Source organism: Salvelinus sp. IW2-2015, linkage group LG28 (genome assembly GCF_002910315.2).
Source record: "Salvelinus sp. IW2-2015 linkage group LG28, ASM291031v2, whole genome shotgun sequence".
In the NCBI taxonomy this organism is placed as follows: domain Eukaryota; kingdom Metazoa; phylum Chordata; class Actinopteri; order Salmoniformes; family Salmonidae; genus Salvelinus; species Salvelinus sp. IW2-2015.
This window is the reverse complement of record NC_036868.1, coordinates 5,033,321-5,053,817: the sequence shown is the minus strand read 5'-3', so window position 1 is coordinate 5,053,817 and position 20,497 is coordinate 5,033,321. Positions and strand designations below refer to the sequence as shown.

Genomic DNA, 20,497 nt, shown 5'->3' with positions numbered 1-20,497 from the left:
GTATGTATGTAAACTCAGCAARAAAATAAACGTCCTCTCACTGTCAACTGTGTTTATTTTCAGCAAACTTAACATGTGTAAATATTTGTATGAACATAACAAGATTCAACAACTGAGACATAAACTGAACAAGTTCCACAGACATGTGACTAACAGAAATGGAATAATGTGTTCCTGAACAAAAGGGGGGTCAAAATCAAAAGTAACAGTCAGTATCTGGTGTGGCCACCAGCTGCATTAAGTACTGCAGTGCATCTCCTYCTCATGGACTACACCAGATTTGCCAGTTCTTGCTGTGAGATGTTACCCCACTCTTCCATCAAGGCACTGCAAGTTCCCGGACATTTCTGGGGGGGGAGTGTGTATGTGTGTGTGTGAGAGACAACGTAGACTCTGCTCCCTGGCTTCCTTCACCTAGGTGAAGGCCTGTGACAGATGCTAGGGACATCTAGCCTGGTCCCAGATCTGTTTGTGCTCTCTTCCCAACTAGCAGGAGTTATGGGACATCCTGATTGGCCAGTGTTTTACTGTGTTCCCAGTATGGGACATTGTGGTTGGCCTGTGTTTGCTACTTCCCTTGGTACCTGTTCGATCTAACAACACAGAAAGGTCTGTTTGAGATCCAAACTAAAGGTGGATGAAATGACCTTGTGTTTGGGAATGAACTTGTCCTAGTTTGTTTACGATCAGAAGAGGAGAGTGAATGTGTAAGCATTCTGGAATGTGTTCTTTCTGCCTTTTTTTAGCAGTCACTCATGCAGTCTTGTAGTCTGTCCTTGTGTCAAACAAAACCAAACAAGTCTGTGCTCAGGTCCGACATTACCACCCTTACTCCGTTCTCATTGTCTAGGGAGTCTTGAGTTATGCCCTACTGTGTTGTTAGTTATTGAGCCTGTTAATGGAGCCAGATTTGGGGCGACGGTGCCGCCCAGTATTGGTGTTGGCACCTCTCCTCTCCTCCAGTCCCCAGCAGGCATTAGGCTGTAATGTGAGCTGAWTAGCTGTGCTAATCTTGTTATCAGCATAATGGCCGCCATAAACAACACAGAATTATTCGGCCTGTTTCACTCCGTTCGCCTCGTCCCCGGTGTGCGGCGCGGGACRAGACAAAGCGCTGCGGCGTGGAGGCGGGGTTGGTGAGACAACAGGGACGCGCACTTCCTGGAAGTCAATTTATCCTCCTTTAATTAGCCCATAGATCAGCGGGGACCTGCAGAGAGTGAGAAAGAGAGACCACAGGGATGTAATGGATATCATTACAGGAGAGGACAAGACACTACTGAGTTCTCAGACCACTGCCTCTCTCTGGGACTAAGCCTATGGGCAGGGAATGGTGGCCTCACCCTTGTCAACCATGTACTGTAGACTGTTATGACATGTTGTTTTCATTCCCTTCCATTGCAAAGTCAGGATCTTTGAATGAACTTTGAAACCAAACCCCACTGATCAAAAGCAAGCATTACATATGCGTTCTTCTCTACCTCCCTGCCCCAACAGGAATGTGCCGGAAAGAGGAGCAGCTGACCCCAAATCAGAAGGTCCTGGCTATAAGGTATGTTTTACAGGTATGTTTTAGTTATTTTGAGAAGAAAATGGCCGCTTCCTGTATGAGCCTGTGAGGACGGTCTAATTGGCTGTCTAGTCTGGGGGATGACAATACCCTCTTCCACAGGGCACGAGTGGTCACTGAATGGTTTGTTAGGGTTGGGACATTATTCCACAGGCCACAATCAACAACCTGATCAACGCTATACGAAGAAGATATGTCGCGCTGCATGAGGCAAATAGTGGCCACACCAGATGCTGACTAGCTCCATTTTTGTGTGTATGGAACATTTCTGGGATCTTTTATTTCAGCTCATGAAACATGGGACCAACACTTTACATGTTGCATTTATATTTTTGTTCAGTGTGTATTGTTGTTTCTCTGGAGAGAGGGGAGCTTTGGGGATTCTAACTATGCATGTATCACAGTCTGTACTGTCACTGTAATTACTGTAGTGACTGTTGTGATTGTCTGTGAGAGACCGTTTCTTTGTGTCACAGCCCTTACTGTCAATGTGTTGTGATGGTCTGTGTGTCACAGCCCTTACTGTCACTGTTGACTGTGTTGTGATGGTCTGTGTGTCACAGCCCTTACTGCCACTGTTGACTGTGTTGTGATGGTCTGTGTGTCACAGCCTTACTGTTGACTGTGTTGTGATGGTCTGTGTGTCACAGCCTTACTGTTGACTGTGTTGTGATGGTCTGTGCGTCTCCTCCCCTGCAGGAGGTTGACTGTGTTTGTGATGGTCTGTTGTGTCTCCTCCCCTGCAGGAGGTTGACTGTGTTGTGATGGTCTGTGTGTCTCCTCCCCTGAGGAGGTTGACTGGTTGTGATGGTTGTGTCTCCTCCCCTGCAAGGAGGATGACTGTGTTTGTGATGGTCTGTGTGTCTCCTCCCCTGTAGGAGGTTGACTGTGTTGTGATGGTCTGTGTCTTCCTCCCTGCAGGAGGTTGACTGTGTTTGATGGTCTGTGTCTCCCTCCCTGCAGGAGGTTGACTGTGTTGTGTGGTCTGTGTGTCTTCTCCCCTGCAGGAGGTTGACTGTGTTGTGATGGTCTGTGTTCTCCTCCCCTGCAGGAGGTTGACTGTGTTGTGATGGTCTGTGTCTCTCTCCCCTGCAGGAGTTGACTGTGTTGTGATGGTCTGTGTCTCTCTCCCCTGCAGGAGGTTGACTGTGTTGTGATGGTCTGTGTGTCTCCTCCCTGCAGGAGGATGACTGTGTTGTGATGGTCTGTGTCTCTCCTCCCCTGCAGGAGGTTGCCTGTGTTGTGATGTCTGTGTCTCCTCCCCTGCAGGAGGATGACTGTGTTGTGATGGTCTGTGTCTCCCTCCCCTGCAGGAGGTTGACTGTGTTGTGATGGTCTGTGTCTCCTCCCCTGCAGGAGGATGACTGTGTTGTGATGGTCTGTGTCTCCTCCCCTGCAGGAGGATGCCCAGTCTGCTGGAGTACTTCAGCTACAACTGTAACTTCCTGGGCATCCTGGCCGGCCCCACCTCCTCYTACAACGATTACATCGCCTTCATCGAGGGCACGCTCTGCCGTCGCAGTAAAGACCACCAGACCAACGGGAAGACCAACGGCAGACACAAACAGACTGACCCCTCCCCAAACGTAAGCACTGGTCTCAAATGCCACTATGATTTTTGGAAAGTTACCAAATCGGCAGCATTTTCATGCCACGTTACTCTCAATGCTTGTCTGGAACTTTCTAAGACAGGAAAGCATTTCTGTGTAGTAAATGCACAGTATTCCCTAGTCACTTCATTGTTCACTGAATGAACAACAACATGGCTGTCTTTTGACTTTCTCGTGAAGCTCTCAATTATGTAAAGCAGATGTGAGTCTTCGCTGAGTGTGCTTCCTAAATGGCACCCTGTTCCCTTTATAGTGCACTACTTTTGACCATGGGCCCTGGTCAAAGGTAGTGAACTATATAGGGAATAGGGTTCTATTTGGGACAGAGTGTTTTTATTGGCTGATGTCCCCCCCTTCCTCTTCTTCAGATTGAAGTCGTCCGTAAACTGGCCACCTGTTTCTTCTCCCTCATGGTTTTCCTGTCCGTGTGTAAAGTGTTCCCTGTGGAACGGAACATCGACGACGACTTCATCGCAAACACGCCCTTCTACGCCCAGGTGGTCTACCTCTACCTGTCCATGCTTACCACCCGGCCCAAGTACTACTTCGTCTGGACGCTGGGTGGGTCTTCTCTCTTTTCCGTTGGCTGATTCTCAACCCTTGTTTTTTAAAATGTTTTTTTGAAGGGTGCACTCGTCATTAACAATGGTTGAAACTCCCTTCCGCCAAAGCTTAAACCAATCCAACGCTTTCAAATCCATTACAGGGGATAAAGGGAGAAGGGAGGAGAATCTGGATGTAGCCTTTGTCAGTTTTCAATAGTAAATCTCTTTAGGCCTGTATTCATTGATTGACCCAGAAACCAATTCTTAGCTGCAATATGCTCTGTTATTCCATGTTGACAAGTAACCCCTCACAGACTGAGAACAGATGAGCTTTGTAAGGGGGTGAGATCAGTCCGACTGTGTTTGTGTGTGTGTGTGTGTGATTGTTTGCAGCAAGGTGTGCGTCATAGAGAGTATGGTGATAACAAGCAAGTAGAGGTGGGACTCAATTAAACCTTCTCTACACACACACACACACACACACACACACACACACACACACACACACACACACACACACACACACACACACAGAGAGAGAGAGAGCACGGCCTGTATAGCTCCTGTATTGTCCTTCACTGTGATAATACACTGTTATTAGAATGATAATGTTATTAATGATATTATCATCACTAAGAAATGGGGTACTTTGTGGATGTACAGTACAGTGATGGGACATGAAAAAGACCGGGACTCATTCAAAGGGGCGTCAAGAGTTGTGCACGATAATACTGAGAATACGCCATATAAAGGCAATTTCCCTGACGTTTGCGGAGAGCACTTTCATGATAAACCGTGCAGATAAATGACCTTTAAACGTAAATTACCTTTAAAAGTCAAGTGCAATGCGCTTGTTGACAATTCGCCTTTGACTGAATGCCTGCCTGGAGATGGTGTTCCTGAAAGCATGTGTTTGAATTCTTAACAGCTGATGCCATCAACAATGCAGCAGGATTTGGATTCAATGGATACAACAGTGACGGCTCACCACGGTGGGATCTCATCTCCAATCTGAGGATAATGGATATTGAGGTGAAATGTTGAAACATTAGTAGTCTTCACTCATGTATGTTTTTCACAACTCTTTCTATTACAATCTACAGTTAATGTATGTATACTGATGTTGTCCTGCTCTCCTTGGTTCCAGTTTGCCACCAGCTTCAAGATGTTCCTTGACAATTGGAATATACAGACGGCACATTGGCTCAAAAGGTACAGAAACCAGGCTTAGTCTGTAATTGGTAAAGACAAAGAGACTTGGTCATCATTTCTTTCTGGAATTATCAACATTAGCTTTCTGACACATTGTACATACTATTTAAATACATTGTAATTGCAGTATAGGTTTCAATGCTCTAAATCATTTGTGGATACGCCTAAAGCAAGTGCTCTGAGGTCTTGTCTGTCTGTAAAAGTCTGCCACCTAGTGGAGTCAGTTAGCGCTAACAGTCTGCTTTATCTTTATACTGAGTATACCAAACATTAGGAACACCTTCCTAATATTAAGCTGCACCCCCTATTGCCCTCAGAACAGCCTCCATTCATCGGGGCATGGACTCTACAAAGTGTTGACAGCATTCCACAGGGATGGTGGTMCATGTTGACTCMAATGCTTCCCACAGTTGTGTCAAGTTGGCTGGATGTCCTTTGGGTAGTGGACCATTCTTGATACCCACGGGAAACTGTTGAGCGTGAAAAACCCAGCAGCGTTGCAGTTCTTGACACAAACTGGTGCGCCTGGTACCTACTACCATACCCCGTTCAAAGGCACTTAAATATTGTTTTCTTGCCCATTCACCATCTGAATGGCAGACATACACAATCCATGTCTCAATTGTCTGAAGGCTTAAAAATCCTTCTTTAACCTGTCTCCTCCTCGTCATCTACACTGATTGAAGTGGATTTAACAAGTGACAGGGATTTTAGCTTCCACCTGGATTCACCTGATCAGTCTATGTCATGGAATGAGCAGGTGTTCTTAATGTTTTGTGCACTCTGTAGTCTGCACACAAGGAAATTGGAGTGGATTTATCAGTGAGAGGTTATTATGAGGTCTTGCTGTGCTGTTGTGTTTGACTGGCTGGTTGTGTGTGTGTGTGCAGGGTGTGTTACGAGCGCTGTCCCTACAACCCCACAGCGGCTACCTTCATTCTGTCAGCCATGTGGCAYGGAGCCTACCCTGGATACTACCTCACCTTCCTCACTGGCATCGTGGTCACACTGGCTGCACGTGCCGTGAGTACTGTATCTCTGAGAAAGAGAGAGAGACTCACTGTCCTCTCAAGGTCTGGCCTGAATAAAGCATATTTATTAGAGTCTGGTGCTGAGTCCCAAATGGCACCCTATTCCCTATATAGTGCACTACTTTTGACCAGAGCCCTATGGGTACCTTATGGGTTCTGGTCAACAGTAGTGCACTATATAGGGTTAAATTTGGGATGCAACCTGAGTCCAGCTGGACTGCACAGATAACAGGCCAGCCAGACAGASGGAGAGGAGACCGGGCAGGACTCCGGCTAAGGGAGCGTCACCTGAGACACTTTGAGACTCACTGAGGCAGACGACCGCTGGTGGATGAGCTGCTGGGAGAGAAAGTTCAATTGGAAATGCATTACTTGACTCTTAAATTGCGTCCCAAATGGCACGCTATTCCCTAGTGCACTACTTTTGACCAGGGCCCATGCACTATATAGGGAATACGGTGTCATTTGGGACACAGTCTTAGATATGGTAACTGTAAACGAGGGAGGGAGAGAGTTAAGGGCAGTGCAACATATTTTAGATTTACAAGGGCCGTTTGTTGTAAACTTAGATTTTCATTGTTTCACTTCTTATTTTACTCTGAATTCATTGCTTTGGTTATWATTTTTTTCTCCAGATGAGACACAACGTGAGGCCGTACTTCCTGGGCTCGCCTTCACTCAAGCTACTGTATGATGTGATCACGTGGGCGGGCACCCAGGTTGCCATTTGTTACACTGTGGTGCCTTTTGTGCTGCTGTCTGTCGGGCCCTCTATGAAGTTCTACAGGTGAGTGGCCAGAAACTATGTCTACGTCCCAAATGGCATCCCATTTCCTTTATGGTGCACTACTTTTGACCATGGCCCATATGTCTCTGGTCAACAGTAGTGCACTATATAGGGAATAGCATGCCATTTGGGACATATACAGAGAACAGTACTTTACCTCACTCAAGTAAAAAAATATATATTTATAGTTTGTTACCTTGGATGGAAGTGCAAGAAGAATTGTGTTTTTGTCTGAACTTCTGACCAACAGGAGAATTTGTTGCTGAAATGTAGAGGACCGTTAGTCCCTCAAACAGACATTCATATTTAGAATATGAATAGAGCTAGCAAGCTCTAGAGATATTTGATTTATGATCTTTGAGAATAATCAAGGGCATTAAATACATTTGATGTTAACAATAATTCTACTTACACAGTGGCTTTTTGTTATTTTTCTGAGAAGTTGAATGAACATGTTGTGTGCCTGGTTGTTGATGAAAAATGTGTACAACACCAAGAGAAAGTCCTAGCAACACTTGTTGCTTGGCAATAAGGTTTTCTGATTCTGATATTGATCCCTAAATCATCCTCTCTCGCCTCTGTCCCCAGGTCCTGGTACTTCAGTGTCCACATCGGCTGTGTCCTCCTGGCCGTAGCACTGCCAGTCAAGCCCCGACACCTGCGCCTGAAGGAAGCTCCCGTCCTCTCCCACCAGGACTCCACCTCCACAGATGGCCACTGCAACCAGAAGACCAAAGCCACATGAAGCAGATTCGGAGACCAGCAGCGGTGCACACACACAGAGACTAGCACCAAGGACTGCAGGGACTGTCCAACACATTATTAGAGAGCGAGACTGTCCAAGCTGTGTTTTGGAGTTGGATGACGATTCTCATTTGTTCACGTGAGAAGGGATGGATGGACTGAAAGCTTTGTGATTTACCTATTTAGTGCACTACTTTTGACCAGAGCCCTATGGGCCATGGTCAAAAGTCGTGCACTAGAAAGTGAATAGGGTGCCAATAAAATTTGATTTGATTTGGAACGCAGCCCCCTACTGTATTATGAGGACTATTGGCTGTGGCTCAGCGGGATGGAGGGGTCCCGAATCGATGATGAAATGCCAGTATTGTACTGTTACTGTATTATGGGAGTATGCAAACTTGCCTTATAACCTTTGTCTCTTTCTCCACCCAGTTTTTTTTTAGCTTTTGTGTATCCTCCTCAAATTGAATATTATTGTGTGTGCGGTGTTTCTCACTCAAGGTGAACAGGTTTTAGGATCAGGTGAGAGAGAGTGGAGTGGTTTCAGTTAATGGTGTTATAGTCCAGGTAAAAAGCAAAGATACAGGAAATTAGGACACAAGAATTAAAAGAGAAGGAAAACAAGATAGTGTCCTTGAGGTCTTTTCACAAAATATGTAGGGTGTCCAACCACTCTGCCCAGAAGTGGGTGAAAAAAAACACGCTTTGGTGATGAAATTTCACTTCCTTATGTTATTAAATACATTTTACCAATATCAATATGATTATTYATGTTCTGAATCGTGGGGACTTTCGCTTTCATATCATTAACATTATAGCCAAAAAGTCAKATTTTGTTACCTAATATGATAATAAGCACCGAACTCTGTTGACATAGCGGTGCAGATTTCTCATCACTTTTGAGGATTTMACTTTTTGTGGTCCTCGTCTTCAAAGTTGTTTCCGCGGGTCACAAAAAGCAAAATTAGCATGACACAAGCTGAATTAAATGTAAAATGCTTTGAAAAGAAAAAGCTTGGTATACGCTCAGTGCTCMGTTGACATTTCAGASATATGCTTGCTTTTGAAAGAAATCTTCGATAAAGGACAGGATTTTTGCATTAATATGAAAAGCGTATACTAAAATATGAAAATACTACATGTCATGTCTCAACATCTATATCTATCTTACCTCTATATTGTTTCATGTCCTCCGGATTCAAGAAGAAAGCCTGTCAGTTTGCCTTAATTCAACAACATCCAAGCCTAGCTGACGGAATGCATTTTTTCAGATTTTTGACCACTCCCACTGGAGGAGTATTTACACAATTAATATTATACTGAAGAAAAATATGAATTCAATATGCATCAATTTCAAAGATTTTACTGAGTTACTGTTCATATAAGGAAATCAGTCTATTGAAATAAATGAATTAGGCCCTAATCTATGGAYTTCACATGACTGGGCAGGGGCGCAGCCATGCGAGGGCATAGGCCTAACCAATTGGGAGCCAAACCCAGCCAATCAGAATGAGTTTTTCCCCACATAAGCGCTTTATCACAGACAGAAATACTCCTGACCCGTGGTTACACGTGGTCTGCGGTTGTAAGGCCGGTTGGACATACTGCCAAATTCTTTGAAACATTTTTGGAGGCGGCTTACGGGAGACAAATGAACATTTAATGTAATTCTCCGGCAACAGCTCTGGTGGACATTCCTGCAGTCAGCATGCCAATTGCACACTCCCCCAAAACTTGAGACATCTGTAGCATTGTGTTGTGTGACAAAACTGCACAATTTAGAGTGGCCTTTAATTGTCCCAGCACAAGGTGCACCTGTGTAAAGATAATGCTTTTTAATCAGCTTCTGATATGCCACACCTGTCAGGTAAATGGATTATCTTGGCAAAGGAGAAATGCTGACTAACAGGGATGCAAAGAAATGTGTGCCCAACATTTTTGAGAAATAAGCTTTTTGTGTGTATGGAWCTTTTATTTCAGCTCATGAAACATGGGACCAACACTTTACATGATGAATTTATATTTTTGTTCAGTGTATTTTACCCATTGGTCAAAATATGCATTTTGGATTGGACACCCTACAGTATGATGATTTTATGGTCTCAACAGGGAARATTTCCCGAATTACACCCCTTTTCCTACATACAGTAAGTCGTACACTTCTTCTGACCAGAGCCCTATAGTCCCTGGTCAAAGTAGTGCACTATACAGGGAATAGGGTGCCATTTGGGCAACACCCATGGACTTACTCCGGACTGTTTGCTTTTACTGGGTGATGTTATTGGCTCACTTCAATGTCACTTCTGTTTTCTTCTGTTGAATGTCATTGTGTGTTGTTATTATATAACGGTTTGACACAATCAAAATCTGAAAATAATGGTTGAATAGAGAAAGAAACCATTGAGGGATTATTAGGGAACGTATCAATGATGATTTAAATCAGTCACCTAAGCTCATTTAGCAGGTAATTCCATGCTGTGAGAGTAGCTACTAACCCCTTATTCATGAATTGTGTGTGAGCAGTGTGAGAGGGGAGATGGTCTAGTATTTCCATGTGTAGAGGTACATTTTGTCATTTCATGTACTTGTTATTTATGTGATTCTAATGGACTCGTGGTATGTTCGACAAAGGTGAAAASGTGGTGGAAAGGTAGGATAATTAACATAGGATCATGTTGAGCTGGAGGTGAAAGGGACAAAATTACAGTATTTATAGACCGTGCTTCTTCAGACCGTTCTGATTCTATTTTCATTACGAGGGGAAGTGAAAACTAAACCTACTTTCTTYTTGAGTCGATTGTACGTTTAGGTAAATATGGTCATTGTAAGAAACCTTTGCTTGAGGCTCTGGAGCAAAGAGAATGGAATGCTCATCATAGTGCCGAGCAGCCAACCCTGCTAATTGTTCATGTGGATGGTTTGTTTTTGTATATTATGTGATTAAAAGATGGATCTTTTTGGAACTTGACATAGTAAGTGTGATATGTAAAAGGTGAATAACTGTGGTTTAATTGTTCCTATTACATTGTTTGTCCCCATGCTCAATTGCTACCATATGCTGTAGGTTTGACAGCGAGGGAGAGAGGCGGCCAGTGGTCTAGATTACTCAGGAGAAACCAGCATGCTGAGAAGCACATGACAAAAAAAACTGACTCATACAACCTACATGGCTTAATTTACAAGTCAAGGTCATTATTTGTTCGGAAACCATATTTGTTTAAGCCCTGACAGCACTGTTTGAATGGCGTGAAGTAGGCTAGTCCTTCCTCACATAGGCCACTGTAGAATACTCATGTAAACTGTGAGTCAGAGCTTGGAAATATGTTACCTTGGCTTCATACCCCAAGGGAGTAGGCCTATAGCTTTGCACAGGCACCTGCCTCTGTGTCATAAGCAGTGCATATTATTAGATGGCATTGAATATTTCTGGTGTTGGAATGGGCCTATACACCACCCCGGCAATAACAGCTCAGCACCTGCCCTTTACTCTCCTCATAAAATGCTGGACTTTGACGTACCATACAATAATTATTAGTCAGCCTGGCAAAAGGGTTTTGAAACATTATTTTCCTCAACACAACAGCAGCTCCTTTGCAAATTAAGAGTTCACAATATTATTACATTCACAATATTTTCTAGTCCGTTAGTAATTATATTTTATTAACGTTGCAGTTTTCGGCAATGGCAAATTCAACTTGTACAGTAACTYAGTAGCCTAGTAAACCCAGCATCTCAAAGCTCCACACGTCACAGTTTGTAGGCGGGGAGAAGATGATTTGACCGACAGCGGGGAGGAAGACACCCTAGTAAGCGCTGTGTTTTTCTGGTCCACTAAAATGGCTGTTGTCGAGGATGGGGACTAGCCTGTGAGCACTACACGCATATAAGTCGAGGATTGAGAAGACTACACCGAAGTGTGGAATATTTATATTCGTTTTATTAAAAGGTATGTCACTGTGAATTGCTGTTTCTCACGTATAAGCATCGAAATGTGTCCTCCATTGATAGATGACGTTTGATTGACAGCTCGAGCACATCTGAATGTTATTGTCTGACTCTGCTTGCTAACGTTAGCAACTGCAGTCGTCTAGCAAATGTCATATTCGCTTTTAAACAAATGTTATCAACTAATTACGATCATTTCCATTTATTCAAAATACTGCAATCAATAATTGTCGCAGTCAGGCACGGACATATTATTATTTTTATTTCAGAAGATGTGATATCTCGTGCGATCTAACGTTAAGCTAGCTGACAGTCGATGGTTTAGTTAACATTCGATATGGCAAGCCAAATAAATAGCTGCTAGCTAGATCTTAATGTTGTTGGAAATTGAAATGAGCTAGCTACCTTATTATTCACTTGCTAGCTACTGTAACGGTACCAAGGTTGTCCGCTTGTTACGTTGTAGCTCSATAGTGTGCAAGTGCAGCCCACAATTCTGGGCGTTCCTGCATGTGGGCATTCCTTCACCTGCAGGAACGCCTACCCTCGAGCATCCCATTGGTTCCTGCATGAACTCCGTTGTTAACAGAACTGCAGGAAAACCGTGCCTGACAGGCGGGGGCGAAGGACACTGTCTACCTGTGTACAGCTAGCTAGCTACCCTTGTCATCCCTGCCCTTTCTTCTGTGGGGTTTATTGGCGGCTGGCATCCAACTGTATTGGGCATTAATGCCACTTACTGTACTGCCCATGCCTCCCTCCAGTCCTAGCTTAAAAATTGACAGATAGAAGTACACTATATATACAAAAGTAAATATTAGGCTATTTCAGCCACACACATTGCTGACAGGTGTATAAAATCGAGCACACAGCCATGCAATCTCCATAGACAAACATTGGCAGTAGAATGGCCTTACTGAAGAGCTCAGTGATTTTCAACATGGCACCGTCGTAGGATACCAACTTTCCAACAAGTCAGTTCGTCAAATTTCTGCCCAGCTAGAGCTGCCTTAGTCAACTGTAAGTGCTGTTATTGTGAAGTGGAAACGTCTAGGAACAACAACGGCTCAGCCTCGAAGTGGTAGGCTACACAAGCTCACAGAACGGGACTGTCGAGTGCTGCCCTCGATTGCAAAACTTACTCCCGAATTCCAAACTGCCTCTGGAAGCAACGTCACCACAATAACTTTTCGTCTGGAGCTTTATGAAATGGGTTTCCATGGCCGTGCAGCCGTACACCAGCACAAGCGTTGGCTGGTGTGATGTAAAGCTCACCGCCATTGGACTCTGGAGCAGTGGAAACGTGTTCTTTGGAGTGATGAATCACGCTTCACCATCTCGCAGTCCGACGGACAAATCTGGGTTTTTGGTGGATCCAGTAGAACGCTACCTTCCCCAATGCAKAGTGTCAACTGTAAAGTTTTGTGGAGGAGGAATAATGGTCTGGGGCTGTTTTTCACTGTTTGGGCTAGGCCCCTTAATTCCAGTGAAGGGAAATCTTAACGTTACAGTATACAATGACATTCTAGACAATTCTGTGCTTCCAACTTTGTGGCAACAGCTTGGGGAAGGCCCTTTCCTGTTTCAGCATGACAATGCCCACGTGCACAAAGCAAGGTCCATACAGACATGGTTTGTCGAGATCAGTGTGGAAGAACTTGACTGGCCTCCTCCCGAGTGGCGCAGCGGTCTAAGGCACTGCATCTCAATGCTAGAGGCTTCACTACATACCCTGGTTCGATCCTGGGCTGTATCACAACCGGCCGTGATCAGGAGTACAATTGAGCAGCGCACAAATGGCCCAGCGTCGTCCGGGTTAGGGGAGGGTTTGGCCGGGATAGGCCGTCATTGTAAAATAAGAATTTGTTCTCAACTGAATTGCCTAGTTAAATAAAATAAAAAATAGAGCCCTGACCTCAACCCTATTGAACATCTTTGGGATGAATAGGAGCGCCAACTGCAAGCCAGGCCTAATCGCCCAACATCAGTGCCCGACCTCACTAATGCTCTTGTGGCTGAATGGAAGCAAGTCCCCGCAGCAATGTTCCAACATCTAGTGGAAAGCCTTCCCAGGCGAGTGGATGCTGTTATAGCAGCAAAGGAGGGACCAAGTCCATATTAATGTCTGTGATTTTGGGATGAGATGTTCGACGAGCAGGTCACATACTTTTGGCCATGTAGTATATAAAGAGGGGTTCCTGCAGATTCAGGAATGCCCACATACAGGAACGCCCTGAATTGTGTGCCGCAATTACAACCTTTTCTTGTAGGTAGCTAGTAGCAGGCAATGATTGGTAGCAGCCCCTATTGGTTGAACAAGTCATTTCTTTCTACATCCTGATGGTGATGACTGATGATGGTGTAGCCTAATCTAATGCATCGTATCAAAGCAACAAGCGGTGTCACTGCACACACTGAGTATGCATAAACTATGCATCATTTTGATGTAAATCCCACATTTAAAAACCTTGCATTATTATTTGAGCTAGCCGACTAAACTCAACTCCACGATTTACGATGGAGTTGAGAGCTGACCAGGGTGTGCGGACTGGAGTTCTGATATCACATACAATGAAGTAAAAAAAAATWAAAAAATGATTTCAGCACCCAAAGAATAGCCCGCAATTACACGCTACATTGTTCTGTGTAACTGTGGGCTATTCTTTGGGTGCTGAAATAAAAACTTTGTGACGTCGGCTCTCCAGTCCGCCCACACTAGTTGCCGCTCAACAACATTGTAAATCATGGAGTTGAGTTTAGTCAGCAACAACCAAGCTTGCACAGATGTAATTTCTGTATGTTTATTTTTCAGTACTTTTGCTTTGGTACAGAGAAGCACAACACATAAATAGATGTAGCTCAGTCTGAACAGACAGCAGAGACACTGCAATAGTTCCAGATTTTGACCTATAGCCTAGTCTACTTATCCCTTTTATATTCACTGCATACCACAGATACTGTACTATAGCTGTTCCATCTAGGCCTATATTTGTTGCATACCACAGATACTGTACTATAGCTGTTCCATCTAGGCCTATATTTGTTGCATACCACAGATMGAAGGGATGGTCAGGTTCCAACCCTCCTCATACTAGGCCTACATCATATTAATGAAGTTACTAACTGCTGATGTAATAAGGGCTTAATAAAATACTTTTGATATTAGTCTCTAGGTCAGTGGTGCTGCTGGCCTATATTGAGCCTGTTTTTCTCCACTGTTCCCTGTCCTCTGAGCATGTGCCAGAGAGGCTGGGTGGTACCTCATCCTCATGCATAATTCAATATCAGCAGCCACAGCCAGGGGGAATAGCCTAGTCAATAAGGCTGGCCAGGACCAGTGTATGTGGAGGCATAAATTACAGAGCGAAGAGACAGCAGGCAAAAACAACCCACAGAGAGAACAGTATTATTCCCATAGGTAAGATTGCTCGGTTGTGTCAGTGTAATAATTGCGCCATGTCCTGTCTGTATGCGACAGCCGACAGGTTAATGGCGTTGACAGCAGTGCAGCACGGCGATGTGTTTTGATGTTTAGCTGCCTCGCCTCCACTTTCTATTCTTTGTGGCTGCTTTCAGCTGTTGTGTTTCTGTTGCTGCAATAGGTAGTGAGTGACGTGGGGTGGAATGCTGGAGGGCTTGTGCTGCACTCTGCTCTGTGGGGATGGAAGGAATGCTTTTAACTGGCTGTCAGCCTGCCGGCAGGACCAGGCTACTTAATCTAGTCATTCTTTTCATGTCACACAGAAGGGGTTTGTTTTTGTGGCTTGACTGACCGACGCCCACACCCATGTTAAGGTCATAGGCTTGGCTGGCTGACTGACTGAATTGTAAGCTTATATTGTCTGCGCTTGTATTGTGTTGGATAGGAATGTAGTTACTGTACTAAAACTGGCCAGTTTTCTGGAGAAACACATTATGGATGATGATTAATAAACTTGGGTTAATGGTTACAGGTAGACATCACTTAGCTACCTAGTCTATAAATCTGTCTCAAAGAGCCTGTGTGAATAGTTGTAAATATGTGATTATAAACTGGGTGGTTAGAGCCCTGAATGCTGATTGGCTGACAGCCATGGAATATCAGACCGTATACCACGGGTATGACAAAACATTTATTTTTACTGCTCTAATTACGTTGGTAACCCGTTTTATATTAGCAATAAGGCACCTTGGGGGTTTGTGGTATTCGGCCTATATATCACGGCTAATGGCTGTATCCAGGCACTCCATGTTGCAGCATCGTACCTAAGAACAGCCCTTAGCCGTGGTATATTGGCCATATACCACACCCTCTCGTGCCTTATTGCTTAATTCTTTGCAATACATTTTTGGTTGTATTTTTATGCCATTGGTGTTTACCTATGAATTTATAGTATGACCTAGGCTAAAATATATTTTTTAACTATGCCATAAACAAATGGGTAATTACAATGCAATAGCACTTTATATAACCTAGAGCCAATAACAGCAAAGCACATGCTTTGAGAAGACTAAAAAAACAAATTAGACTAGCTGCCATTTTGTGTGCCTGTAAAATATGAAGACTGTGTGTACACAACCATTGCCAAGAAGAGGCTATTCTCTGAGTGAGAAAATAAATACTGTATATGTCAGACGATGATAGCAGCCAGGAGGACTTTAATAAATCAAGCAAATATATCTTTCAACTCTTGCTGCTGTGGCTGCCTGCCTGGGTGACAATCCTGTCACCAAAGCAGTGAGTGAGTGGCCCATTGAAATCTGGCGCTGGCTTAATTCTCTGAGTCTGATGTTCTTTAAATGTCAGGAGATAGCTAGGCCTAGGCCCAGGCCCCCTGTGCTGCAGGAGCCAGATAGCACTGGAGTGAGTCGCCCGACACGCACACAGTAGTCGACCCACTTGCTGGTTGCCAGAGTCAGATAACTAGGCTATGTCCTCTGTTCTAGCTCTTCTCACACATTCACTGTTTCACACTGCTTTTTAATCCAACTCCAAATATAGCATAACCTAGCCTTTTATAAATGAAAGTTAGCCTATAACTAGTGAGGGAAAAGCATGTTTTTTGCTGTTGGTGCAAAGCTATATAAAGTGTTTATTACACTGTTAGCATTCCATGCCTTCCCACCAATGTTATCCCACCCTAACATCCCTTCTGTACTGTATCTCTCCCACAGAACTAGGGTGAGTAGAACGGAATCCCTAATCAAGTCAGTGATGCCATAATGTGTGGTTTGGCAGCCATTTTGTGTGTACCCATGCCATAGGTAAAATGTTTGTAAAGCGTTCTATTTCTATGATCTCTCCCCATGCAGGTGCTGTGGTGGTGAGGGGAAGTAGTTGCAGCCATGGACACCACCACCTCCATTAAGATGACCACTCTGGCCATCCAGAACCTCTTCAGCTACGTGGAGGAGGAGAACCTGGCAGCGCTCAAGGCCCACCTGGACAAGTTCAAGGAGGTAGACGGCAGGAGTGACGTGAGTATCCTCATACTATCTAATAGGCCTACAGGTATACTAATCTATCTGTAGTTATTATATATATGTTGCATCCCAAATGGCACCCTATCCCCTATATAGTGTGCTACGATTGATCAGAGCACAATGGGCCCTGTTCAAAAGTAGTGCCCTGTATAAAGAATAGGGTGCCATTTGGGGGACACCATCTAATAAAGGTAAAATATAGCTTAGAGAAGCGTATGTTGAAGATAAATGGGAAGATTGGGTCTATTATTGTACAAAGAAATATCGTTCATTGTGTTTCTAGTATGTCTTTCAAAATACATGCATTTTTCTCCCTCCCTAACAGAATGGTCAGACACCCCTGATGCTGGCTTCGGAGCAGGGTAGTATTGAGATTGTACAGGAGCTCATCAGGAGAGGAGCCAATGTTAACCTGGATGATGTGGTATGATAGAAGGATCATAAACCCTCTCTGTCTTTGTTCCCATTAATTTCAAAGCCTAGCCTATTATGAAGACATTGACTTCATTATAACAATCATCGTGAATGTGCCAATCATTGTGAACTCTGCCTGATGTCTCCATGGTAACGGTAGTCACCGTTGTCTCCATGGTGACCGGTGTGATGTGCTATTCTCTCTCCCTCAGGACTGCTGGTCTGCTCTGATCTGTGCTGCTAAGGAAGGCCATGTAGAGGTGGTGAAGGAGCTGTTAGAAAGCAGTGCTTACATAGAGCACCGAGACATGGTGAGATACCTGTTTGATTGGCCACAACCCCTAAGTAATAGCAGTGTTTTGGTGGTTTAATTAGCTACAGTACCAGTGATTCCAGGATTTTTCTTTATTTTTACTATTTTCAACATTTAGAATAATAGTGAAGACATCAAAACTATGAAATAACACATATGGAATCATGTAGTAAACAAAAGTGTTAAACATATCAAAATATATTTTATTTTTGAGATTCTTCAAAGTAGCCACCCTTTGCCTTGATGACAGCTTTGCACACTCTTGGCATTCTCTCAAACAGCTTCATGAGGTAGTCACCTAGAATGCATTTCAATTAACAGGTGTGCCTTGTTAATTTGTGGAATTTCTTTCCTTCTTAATGCGTTTGAGCCAATCAGTTGTGTTGTGACAAGGTAGGGTTGGTATACAGAAGACAGCCCTATTTGATAAAAGACCAAGTCCATATTATGTCAAGAACAGCTCAAATAAGCAAAGAGAAACGACAGTCCATCATTACTTTAACATGAAGGTCAGTCAATCCGGAAAATTTCAAGAACTTTGGAAGTTTCTTCAAGTGCAGTCGCAAAAACCATCAAGCGCTATGATGAAACTGGCTCTCATGAGGACCGCCGCACGAAAGGATGACCCAGAGTTACCTCTGCTGCAGAGGATATGTTAATTAGGATTAACTGCACCTCAGATTGCAGCCCAAATAAATGCCTCATAGAGTTCAAGTAACAAACACATCTCAACATCAACTGTTCAGAGCCGACAGCGTGAATCAGGCCTTCATGGTCGATTTGCTGCATAGAAACCACTACTAAAGGACACCAACAAGAAGAAGAAGAGCATTGTTTGGCCAAGAAACACGAGCAATGGACATTAGACCGGTGGAAATCTGTCCTTTGGTCTGATGAGTCTGATGAGATTTTTGGTTCCAACCGTTGTGTCTTTGTGAGACGCAGAGTAGGTGAACGGATGATCTCTGCATGTGTGGTTCCCACCGTGAAGCATGGAGGAAGAGGTGTGGGGGTACTTTCCTGGTGACACTGTCTGTGATTTATTTAGAATTCCAGCATGGCTACCACAGCATTCTGCAGCGATACGCCATCCCAACTGGTTTGCGCTTAGTGGGAATATCATTTGTTTTTCAACAGGACAATGACCCAACACACCTCCAGGCTGTGTAAGGGCTATTTGACCAAGAAGGAGAGTGATGGAGTGCTGCATCAGATGACCTGGCCTCCACAATCACCCGATCTCAACCCAATTGAGATGGTTTGGGACGAGTTGGACTGCACAGTGAAGGAAAAGCAGCTATAAAGTGCTCAGCATATGTGGGAACTCCTTCAAGACTGTTGGAAAAGCATTCCAGGTGATTACCTCATGAAGCTGGTTGAGAGAATGCCAAGAGTGCAAGCTGTCATCAAGGCAAAGGGTGGCTACTTTGAAGAATCTCAAGTATAAAATATATTTTGATTTGTTACTACATGATTCCATATGTGTTATTTCATAGTTTTGATGTATTCACTATTATACTACAATGTAGAAAATAGTACAAATAAAGAAAAACCCTTGACTGAGTAGGTGTGCCAACTTTTGACTAGTACTGTATATTATACTGTACAGTCCTATCTCAGCAGCGCTTACATAGAGCACAGGGACATGCTGAGACACTCAATCAGTTCAACTGGCCACAATCAGTAATAAGCTATAATGTTTTGGTGATTGTATGAACTTGATTTGTATGCTTGTCCCAGTCCACTTCAGTTAGTGTTTTCAAGAAAAACACAGAGCTATTCAATGTACAGGCTATGCTTGTAATGTTTTTGCATGCAAAGCCTTGAAGGTACTGTAATGTGTGCAGGATTGTGTTTGTGTACAGTAATTGATGTTGTTCTGCAGGGAGGCTGGACGGCCCTCATGTGGGCTGCCTATAAAGGCCGCGTGGAGGTAACCGAGGTTCTCCTTGAGAACGGAGCCAACCCCAACACTACTGGGCAGGTAATGGCAGTCAATCAAATACCTATTCATGACGTATTCCTCACACGGGTAATGACGTTCCTATACCTGTCATTCATAAACCCTCATGGCTAAAGAGATGCAGTACGTCACAACCCCATCTATCCAGCCATTGACTAAGTGCCTCTGACTCTCTGTCTTCCTCATCAGCAATACAGTGTGTACCCCATCATCTGGGCAGCAGGCAGAGGTCATGCTGAGATCGTCCAGGTCTTGCTGGAGAACGGAGCCAAGGTCAACTGTTCTGACAAGGTGAGACAACTGATTGGGACGCATGGCTGGGCAATGCCAACCTTTGGGTTAATGGTGGCCCACTGGGTTAGTGGTGCCCCAGTTTGGCCAGAAATGGGGACCTGTGCCAGTATGGATAACCCTGTGTGTGTCTTTCTCTCTCAGTATGGTACCACCCCTCTGATCTGGGCAGCCAGGAAGGGCAATTTTGACTGTGTGATGCACCTGCTGGAGAATGGAGCCGATGTCGACCAGGAGGGGGCGGTATGTCTCTACGCCACAGAAATACAATATCATGTTAATGAACAGAKATKYTAATGAACAGATATTCTAATGAACAGAWATKYTAATGAACAGAMATKYTAATGAACAGACATTCTAATGAACAGACATTCTAATGAACATACATTCTAATGAACAGATATTCTAATGAACAGAAGATATTCATTGTAGTGAACAGTACATTCTACATGAACAACATTCTAATGAACAGACTTCTAGATGAACAACATTCTAATGAACAGAATTCTAATGAAACAGAATATTCTAATGAACAGACATTCTAATGAACAGACATTCTAATGAAACAGACATTCTAATTCGACAGACATTACTAATGAACAACATTCT

The 20,497-nt window shown here is 43.9% G+C and overlaps 1 protein-coding gene and 1 pseudogene across 1 annotated transcript in view; both read left to right on the top strand.

Moving 5' to 3' along the window:
* The window catches only part of LOC111954587 (lysophospholipid acyltransferase 2-like), a 72,628-nt pseudogene extending 62,166 nt beyond the window's left edge, over window positions 1-10,462 (top strand).
* Window positions 10,463-14,765: 4,303 nt separating this feature from the next.
* Window positions 14,766-20,497, top strand: part of LOC111954185 (kinase D-interacting substrate of 220 kDa B-like) — a 52,505-nt gene continuing 46,773 nt past the window's right edge. Inside the window, 7 exon segments of the mRNA XM_070435937.1 lie at window positions 14,766-14,862; window positions 16,737-16,901; window positions 17,233-17,331; window positions 17,534-17,632; window positions 19,520-19,618; window positions 19,787-19,888; window positions 20,033-20,131. Of these exon segments, the coding sequence (XP_070292038.1) occupies window positions 16,770-16,901; window positions 17,233-17,331; window positions 17,534-17,632; window positions 19,520-19,618; window positions 19,787-19,888; window positions 20,033-20,131 (630 nt within the window). The 5' untranslated portion in view covers window positions 14,766-14,862; window positions 16,737-16,769.